At 41.6% G+C, this 10,280-nt stretch overlaps 1 protein-coding gene across 1 annotated transcript; it reads right to left on the reverse strand.

The window, feature by feature from the left end:
* Positions 1-360: 360 nt before the first annotated feature.
* On the reverse strand, positions 361-6,311 carry TRIML1 (tripartite motif family like 1). The gene is given in 7 exon segments (XM_007100810.2): positions 361-614; positions 829-1,140; positions 2,473-2,570; positions 2,743-2,765; positions 3,798-4,028; positions 5,568-5,663; positions 5,904-6,311. Coding segments are annotated over 7 exon segments (1,422 nt in total).
* Positions 6,312-10,280: the final 3,969 nt, after the last annotated feature.

Below are 10,280 nucleotides of genomic sequence, written 5' to 3' on the forward strand. Positions count from 1 at the left end.
AAATACACTTGAAAAAAAATGACATATTTATAAAACTGGCCTATGACAATGGGATTCTGGTCAATAAGAACTAGTTCTATCTCTCCATTTTCAGTGATCAGCACATACAGGGGGCAGTCTAGATAATGAATTTGTTTAAAGACACAGGATATGATCAGCTTTCTCCTATTGGTATTAGAAGTTGATTGGCCAATTTGGCTGTTCATTGGGGGCTCAAGTTAATGGAAACTCTTGGGGGTTGGGGGTGGGCTTTCCTTTCAGATCACCTGATGTTAATACTGTCAATGCATTAATCATCCTAATTAATAGTCACCTGTTTGTCCTAGACCTCATTCTCAGAGAAGGCTGAGGGAGCCTCCCTCAGACATGGTTATTCAGTGAGCAGATGGTAAGAGGGCCTGTGTTTGTCCCTTCATTTGGGAGACAAGGGGAGAAGATGGGCCTGAGAGCCTCTTGGAAAGAGGCTGGAGGGAAACTGTAGATAAGGGACTCGTCTGTCACATTGTAGAATGCTATGTGTCCAGACTCATAGTCTAAGAAAACACCAACCTTATGCACTGGTTCTCTAACATACTGGCCTTTCAAAGGTGATGAGACCCAAAGACTATAATCGTCTCCAATTTTTTTTTTTTTTTTTTTTTTTTTTTGTGGTACACGGGCCTCTCACTGCTGTGGCCTCTCCCGCTGCGGAGCACAGGTTCCGGACGCGCAGGCTCAGCGGCCATGGCTCACGGGCCCAGCCGCTCCGCGGCATGTGGGATCCTCCCGGACCGGGGCACGAACCCGCGTCCCCTGCACCGGCAAGCGGACTCTCAGTCACTGCACCACCAGGGAAGCCCTCGTCTCCAATTTTTAAGCCTGTAAGTGAGAAGAGGTCCCCTGGAGGCTTGGGGAGACTCCCCTGTCTGCTCACTGGGTCCTTGCAGATGCCTACCTCCCACTCAGTCTTGTTGCCCACTTCCACCTCCCAGTAGTGTCTCCCACAGGTGAAGATCTGAGCGCCCAGCACCGTTGCAGATTGGTCAAATCTTTCGGGGCTGTCAGGCAACTGCTGTCGGATTCCTCCATGTTTCACACTTTTCAGATCCTCAGACAAGACAAGATAGGCGTTGGCCGTGGCTGGATCTAGAGTTATATCCGCTGCAAGAGGGAAAAAGAATGAATCCTCATTTGCATTCTAGAAAACCCTCTTATGTATGTGGAATTGAAATTAAGGTCTTAGTATCTAGTCCTATTTTTTAAAACTTAATTTAGGTGAATGTGGTGGGCGGTGTCTCTGAACCCCTTCTTTTAGTGTTTTACAAAACACAAGAGAGTGAATCTCTAAAAGGAAACCAAAGACAGTCATATCAAGAGTGATATTGGATCTCTGATAATGGAATGGAGGTAGTTCTGTTTATAAGACAGTTTTAGAACTAGGAGCTATTTATCCACACTGGTCATATCTTTTGTCATTTGTATTTGCTTTAGCCATGGTTGGCTATGGTTCTTCAGCTGGGGTGGGAGAGAAATATAGTTATCACTTACTGAACTCCTACTTAGGTGCCAGGCATTTTCTGTACATTATCCCATTTAATTATGGCAAGTATTATTATCTTTTTTCCATGTTCATAAAAGAAAAAACTGAGGTTCATAAAGGTTAGGAAACTGGGCCAAGATTACAAAGTTACTGAGTGTTTGAATAGCAGCTCCTAATCAGCATTTTTCATTACGTCATGCTTAAGTGCAACTTCGTATGAGTTAGTGCAACCACCAGTGACCATTTGATGAAACACATTTTGAACCACTGAGAGAGCTCCTCTCCCAGACTCCTGGGAGGAACTTTCATTGATTATCCAGACAAGATTAGGCTCCCCATCATACCATTTCATACTTTTATTTATAGATCAAATCACAGTCACTAATTCTCTGTTTAATATCATTCTCCTCAATCTCACTGTAAGTTCTACAGAAGCAAAGGCAAGTCTGTCTTATTCATCATTGTAAGTACACTCAGAGACTGATAGCACAGTACCTACTATAGCACATTGTAGGCAATTCTCAAATATCTGTTGAGTCCAAAGTCCATTAGGCCTTCTTCTGAAGGTCAGCTTGTCAACAAGATAAAAGGTGAAAACTAATGCTGACCTCTCTAGATGTTAGCCAGCCTAGATATTTAGAGCATTTTAAAAGAACATTCTTTGAATGTTCCCTCACTGAGATTTAAGAGTTTAAATCAGCTTTTATCCTGACAAGAACAAAGGTAGAAATGCAGAAACCCCTGAGGAGGTATGTGTATGTGTGCATGTGAAAGGCAATGGGATGAACAAAACAACAATGAAAACAAAGGAAGGAGCAGAACTCAGACAGAAAACAAAACCAGATCAAACATCAATCAAGTCCCAGTGCTTCTGTCTGTTCCAGCAGGGATGGTCTGTGGCTCCCATTAACTCTGAAAACCCCTGGAGGTTCAAAAAAATCAGGCTGACTTACTGCTAAATTTTCTTAGCATCTCCCTCATTCCAGTGATGTGGCACAGAGTCAGTTCCGTGGTGATGGCCTCTGGACACTGAAGCAAGAGTGGCTCACTCCTACAGGAGGGCAGAGACAGTCGCTCAGTCTCCTCCGCGCAGACCGCGTGACCTGCTCCAACTTGAGAACCAGCTCATTTTGCCCCAGCAGCATGGACACTGTCATCCCCACTCTGATAACCTATTGCATCAACACCACACCCCAATAACTGAACACAGAATTGAAACCTACCTTTCCAGTATTCCTCTCACATCCTAAGGGTATAAAAGAAAGAAGGTTAGTATTTGTGCACTTTGATCACTAGCAAAGACTGAATCCGTTTTGGATACAGTCCTTTGCAAATTTCGCAGAATCCCCTTCCCATGGCTCTAGAACACCTTGAGTGGGAGAGCATATGGTAGAAAAAACCCCAAACTTCTTCTAGGGGTGAGTTCTTTTGAACGTGACATGGTTCTCCCAATGACTAGAGATCTCTTTTTCTCATATTGTCACTTTGTTTAGAGAATCTATTGCTGAGAAAGGAGCCAAACTATTGGCCTCATTATCCAAAGCCTCCAGGAGGTAGAGATAAGAAAGGAAAGTAGCCCAGTAAGAGCTGAAACTACACCTGTGTACAGTTGGACTGGGTTGTTGGGAAGGCACCAAATTAAATAGCATTCTGTGGAGCCAGTCTAGGAAAGAGACATGAAGCTGGAGGCTGGAAGCTGGAACATAGCTTAGTTTAAGAAGGTCCCAGAGAATGCAGTAGTAGCCTAGGAAGGCAGTAGAGCAAAGATGGTGAGGATTTGGGGCTCAGTACACAGAATACCTGTGTTCTATCACCTACTAGCTATTTGACAGGCAAACTATCTAACTGCCATAGGTCTGAATTATTAAACAATTGCTACTATTAACCCATTTTGTAGATAACAATCACCTGTTGTAAATATCATAATAGTATTTAACTTAATCAGGTCTTTTTGAGGATGTAATTTAATGTGCCCAACACCTAGTAAATGTTCATTAAACTTAAATTTTTTATTTGGCAAAGCTGAGGTTGCAGCAAGGCAGGCACACAAAAAAATTGGAGTCATCATTTGACTTGGTTCGGATGTATATTCCTCTGTGTTTTTCCTCCTCTTCAAGACTTTATTTATACTATATAGAACACTCATTCTTTAGGAAAACTTTTTTGGGGGCCAGAACTTAATTTTTCAGGTAAATAAGGAAAAGTTTATTTTGTATGACTTGAAATATGATAGGGGCTTACATGTGTTTTTTTCCATGAATTTCTCCAATATTCTTACCTCAAATGACTCTATGATCGCGTTCTGACACATAGACTCTATCTGCCCAACTGTTTTGCTCAGGCTTCAAATTTGCTGGGTCAGCTTGATCTCACTGTCCCTCAGTTTCTTCAGGTTCTCTCCTTCCTCCATTGCCAGTAGCTGGAGCTGCAGCTTCTCCTCCTCCTTCAGGAACTGGTGCATTTTTGCATATTCTGACACAACAGCCTGTTTACAGGTCTTTGTCTCTTCCTGCCATCACACGTGTGTACACACACACACACACACACACGAACAATAAAGTTAGTAACAGAAACACTTATGTCGATTTTTAACCCTTACAAAGTTCAAGAGTTCCATTGTGACAATTCTTGAAACCTGACACATAACACATATAGTCTATTGACTAGCTGGGTGGATAGTTTGATATTTTAGAAGATGTGTGTACTGTAGCTATAGTAGCAAAGAAAACCAAAATTTCTACTCCTAGGAGGCTGTCATTCTATTGGAAACAATGAAAAGTAAACAGTCAAGTAAAAATATAATAGATGGTGATCAGTACCATTATTTTTAAAAAGTAAAGCAAAATAAAGTAAGGGAAAAACTTAGCGGAGGGACTTCCCTGGTGGCACAGCAGTTAAGACTTTGTGCTCCCAGTGCAGGGGGCCCAGGTTTGATCCCTCATCAGGGAACTAGATCTCACATGCATGCCGCAGCTAAGCGTTTGCATGCCACAACTAAGGAGCCTGAGAGCTGCAACTAAGGAGCCCGCTGGCTGCAACTAAGGAGCACACATGCCTCAATTAAGACCCAGTGAAACCAAAGAAATAAAACATTTTAAAATAAATAAATAAATAATAAATAGATAAATAAATAAATAGGGTAACTGCTTCGTTCTTTAAAAAAAAAAATTAGGGGCTTCCCTGGTGGCGCAGTGGTTGAGAATCCGCCTGCTGATGCAAGGGACACGGGTTCGTGCCCCTGTCCGGGAAGATCCCACATGCCGCAGAGCGGCTGGGCCCGTGAGCCATGGCCGCTGAGCCTGCGCGTCCGGAGCCTGTGTTCCGCAGCGGGAGAGGCCACAACAGTGAGAGGCCCGCGTACCACAAAAAAACAAAAAAAACAAAAAAAAAATTAGGGGAAAAAACATGCATTCATTTATTCAACAAATATTTATTCAATGAAGTAGGCAATGGATCACATACTAGGACTAGAAATGATCATCACAAATACTCCCATATAAGAACTCAAAGATTATTGGAATAATCAGATACACGCTTATTTTTTTAATATTTAATAAAACATTTAATTCTGTGCTTTGCTAGACAGCTCAAATTCTGATCTGTGACTAACCTCAAGCTTTTGTTCAGGTGTACTAATCCACACTACTATTTTGCTTTAATTTCCCTTTCTGTTTATTTCTTTTTTATCTGCCCTTTTTCCCCCAAAGGATTTGAGATGTTCCTTTTTCTGTCAACTTCCATTCTATGTTATATGTCTATAACTTGTATATTTAATAATTATAATCAGAGCAGAAATAAAGGTAGCCACCATGTGGTGTTGGTACACCAAGAAGGGAGAAATAAGCCAGCCTGGGGATGGGAGAATTGAGATGAGTCTTGAGATTCCCAGATGGACAAGCAGAGGTGGGCAGCCCAAAGCAAGGATACTGCATGTTATAGGACTGGGACTGGAAAATTTTGTCATTTTCCTCTCGGTATTTCACGACCTGTCCCTTTAGTCCTCCTCATAGAATCACATACAAGATGCAAAAGTGAACCAGATACTGACCTTACACAATATCACTGTCTCCTTCTCATGGGTTAATATAACCTGAGTTTCGTTTTTCTTTTTACGCAAAATATTTAGGATTTCCTGGAGTTTCTCCTGCAATAGAAACAAACTCTGTGGCAAATGAGCAGAGCACCAGGTCATGAAGGGGTCTTGAGGACCAGTAACAAGATGACTGAGACTCTAGATCAAAGGGTGAAGCAGGACCCACACCAAATTTGTGGTCTGGTGCCTGGAGATTAGCACCCATGAATATCACCCATAGAAAATATTATGGGAATTAAGCGATGGAACCTGATTTGTGTTCTGAAATTTATATCAAGCAGCCAATCTTACTTTATGATGCTCCTCAGCCTCATTTGAGAGATTCATTCTGTTTATTCCATGACCTTGGGTTGAGAAATCATTTACACCCTGCTCATCGTCAGACAACACCTTAGTGGCAGCTAGCGTTCTCTCATAGCTGCCTTGGTTGCCCTCACTGTGCAGCACCTGGGATCTGAGCTGCTGGCAGATGCCAGCCAGCCTCCCCAGACGCTCATTGGGCTGGAAATGTGGGATCTCCAAGGTCCTCCAGCACTCAGGACAAGATAAAGGAGTGTTATGTTCCTCCCAGCTTCTCAGGAGACACACCAGACAAAAGCTGTGCCCACACTCGGTGGTCACTGGGCTGGTGAAATAGTCCAAGCAGATGAAACAGGTCAGTTCCTCCCTGAGATTCTCCATCAAATCTGCTGTAGACATATTCTCAAAGGACATCAGAGCAAGCTCACGCCTTTATTCTGCGATTAGAAAATCCTCCCTGAGAGTCTATTTTGAGTAACAAGTGGGTAATCAGTTGCTATGTTATTATTACATGAAATTCTTATTCTCCTCTGTGACTGATTTCACCAGTTGACACAAAGCCAATTATGACTTAATGTGGAACCTCTGTATACTGGGTTCATCATCAACCCCAAACTTTTAAGGAATCTCATCGTACAAGCAAGCCACATGCTGGATACTGAGGGTACTTGCTCCTAACAGTTGTCATTTCAAGAGTTGGTTACTGTATATGAATAACACCATGAAACTGTTGAAACACATTGGTTCTCCATTACCTGTGTTATTCCATTAATTCCTTTCTGACTTTCATGGTTCCAACTGATTCTTCTTTCCCACTCATCTCCAGCAGGATGTTGAGTGTTTCCTATCTTGAACTTTTGTTCCAAAAGGAGTTTTCTAGCCCGAAATAGTTCTTCCTCCACCTTCCTTCCTCCTAGTCAAAACTCATTTTTCTGGGCTTCCCTGGTGGCGCAGTGGTTTAGAGTCCGCCTGCCGATGCAAGGGACACGGGTTCGTGCCCCGGTCCGGGAAGATCCCACATGCTGCGGAGCAGCTGGGCCCGTGAGCCATGGCCGCTGAGCCTGCGCGTCCGGAGCCTGTGCTCTGCAGCGGGAAAGGCCACAACAGTGAGAGACCCCCGTACAGCAAAAAAAAAAAAAAAAAAAAAAAAAAAAAGAGAGAGACGTAATGTGAATAAGACGTGCTCTGCAGCGGGAGAGGCCACAACAGTGAGAGGCCCGCGTACCACAAAAAACAAAACAAAAAAACCCTCATTTTTCTGAAGTCATTAATGTTTTAAACATACATCCTTTGTGAATGAGTGGGATGAGAATTTTTGCTAGGAAAAGGAAGAACTAGAGCAAAGAGTTATACTAGCTTAAATAGAAAGAGTGGTAGCATCACTTTGGGGTCATGAAATCTCTACTGTTCAGATTGCTTCTACGCTAGTAACTGGGGGCTTCAAAATATTGTTAGGAGTTAGTCTCAAGTAAGGGTCTTGCAACATACACACACACACACACACACACACACACACACACACACACACACACACAAACCAAAAAACTACACTAACATGAATTGCCATCTCTGGAAAAAGGATTTATGAATGACCACCTACATTCAGTGTGTTATTCACACACAAACTCAGGAATCTTTAACATTGACCAGAATCATTAGAATAAGCCCTACCTTAGAGTTACGGTACATCACAGAGCCTGTATTCCAATTTGGAATGGGGAGACTGGCATGTTCTAAGTTCAAGTCACACTGATCTGTTCCAGCCCACTTCCCTCTTCCAAATAAACTCCTTTCATAAACTCAACACAATAACCATATCTTATTCATCGCTGACTAGAAGAATTCTTTTGCACGTAGCAAGGGCTCAATTTGTCTGTAAATAAGGTTGTTTTGTTTTGTTTTGTTTTGTTTTGCGGTACGCGCCCGGACCGGGGCACGAACCCGTGTCCCCTGCATCGGCAGGCGGACTCTCAACCACTGTGCCACCAGGGAAGCCCTGTAAATAAGTTTTAAATGAACAACTAGGGGAACCATATTGTTGTAGAATCACAGTCTTTTATCTAACTGGAAGCCAAGAGATCATATAATCCAACTACCTTCTAAAGATGATGAAGAAACTAAGACAAATAAATTGAGTTGGTTCCCTGAATACTTACTCTGAGTCAGGCCAGGGCTAGGAAGCTAGGTCTCCTACCTCCTGTCATTCTCTTCTGTCAACAGTACACTGCATCTCACGTGTTGTCTTGTGAGTGGGTGAAAATTTCCAGTTATGTCAATGAAACGAATATGGCTCAAGTGCTTTCAGAAGGAAATTAGAGAGCTATCATTACGGTGTGATCATGTTACAAGCATCTGAAATCACTGGCTACACTCACTATTGGGAATGCAGACTTTTTCTTTACCTTCTCTCTGAACACATTGATTAGGCTTAATTCACAGATGAGGACGTTTATAGAGTGGGCCAGCCTTCCCAGAATACATTACACCAACCCTCGGGTATTGTACTGCCAGACGTGATTTCTGAGATCAGCAACTCAAACAGCTTTTTCTCTGGCCTTTCTCCTCCTACGGAGGTGACAGTAAGGATACCCCAAGAGGTCCACAGTCACAACTGTCACCAACATTCAGTTAGGGTTGGAACACACAGAAAAGAGGAACCTTAAGGATACAGTGAGGGCTGGGAGTTCCCTGGCGGTCCAATGGTTAGGACTCAGTGCTTTCATTCCGGTGGCCCAGGTTAATCCCTGGTCAGGGAAGATCCCACAAGCCGTGTGGTGCAGGCAAAAAAAAAAAAAAATATATATATATATATATATATATATAAATATATATAGTGAGTACTCATTCATTGATGTACATATAAATGTATTTATATAGTGAGGGCTTATTCATTGGTGAAGGCAGTAGATTAGATAGGGACATAATTTGAAAAATATCTTGCCTGAAAGCCTGGTTTAAAAAAATATGTCTGTCATTTCATATCAGTGTGGAAAAGATAGATTATCCAACGAACGGTTTAGGACAAGTAGGGGTAGCCATCTGGGAAAAAAAAAACAATGTTGGATCTCTACCTAACAGTTTACACCAATGTGTATTCCAGATGTGTGTGTGTGTGTGTGTGTATTTTCCCCATTCTAGTCATGAATTTCTACTCATATTACTTCCCTTTGCATTGCTTTTTTCACCTTATGATTTTATTTTTGTATGTGTTTTTGTTCTAGATTACCCAACATCTATTTAACAAGTGAGAAGCATATTTGTTAAACATATGGCCAATTATTGCATCCAAAGGATGAAGCACATTGTAAAAGGAGATAATTGGTAACTTAGTAGAAATTTAAAATGGAAGACTTAGAGAAGGCTTTTTAAAGTGTGCTTTGCAGTTTAGCCACCACTAAGGAAAAAAATGAAGCTAAAATAACTAAAAATTAAATATTTCTATACAGCAAAGTAATAAAATAACCAAATAAATGTTTGAAAATTACAATTTAGGAAAGAGACTTTGGAACACGTGTGTCAAATACCTTATCCTAAATTATGAAGAGGTCATCAAAAAAGTATACTTAAAAATAGTAGCTCTTCTTATTACTATATAGCCATTAAAAAATAGCAGATCTATTTATATACACTGACATGACATGACATCCATTAAATGATATTAAGGGGGAAATATATTTTTACTCCCCCAAATAGTTTAAGTATAAACAATAAAAATTAGGTTATATATGTATTTTTTTCCTACAAAAATGAGGCCATGCTATAGAGGTTGATAGTGTATCTGTATACACAAAGGCATAGAAAAAATATGGAATTTCATGGATATGACACCAAAAGCACAGACAACAAAAGCAAAAATAGACAAGTGGGACTACATTAAACTAAAAAGCTTCTATACTACAAAGGGAACAAGTAACAGAGTAAAAAGGCAACCAACAGAATAGGAGAAAATATTTGCAAACCATGTATCAGATAAGAGGTTAATTTCCAAAATATATAAGGAAATCTTACAACTCAACAGCAGAAAAACAACAACAAAATACCACAAAACTAATAACCCAATTAAAATATGGACCAGGGGGCTTCCCTGGTGGCTCAGTGGTTGGGAGTCCACCTGCCGATGCAGGGGACACGGGTTCATGCCCCGGTCCAGGAAGATCCCACATGCCGCGGAGCGGGTAGGCCTGTGGGCCATGGCCGCTGAGCCTGCGTGTCCGGAGCCTGTGCTCCGCAACGGGAGAGGCCACAACAGTGATAGGCCCGCCCGCGTACCACAAAAAAAAAAAAAGACACACCAACGACTAACAGGTATGTGTATAAAAAGATGCTCAATGTCACTAATTACCAGGGAAATACACAACAAAACTACAA

The sequence above is a fragment of the Physeter macrocephalus genome, chromosome 20 (assembly GCF_002837175.3).
Source record: "Physeter macrocephalus isolate SW-GA chromosome 20, ASM283717v5, whole genome shotgun sequence".
In the NCBI taxonomy this organism is placed as follows: domain Eukaryota; kingdom Metazoa; phylum Chordata; class Mammalia; order Artiodactyla; family Physeteridae; genus Physeter; species Physeter macrocephalus.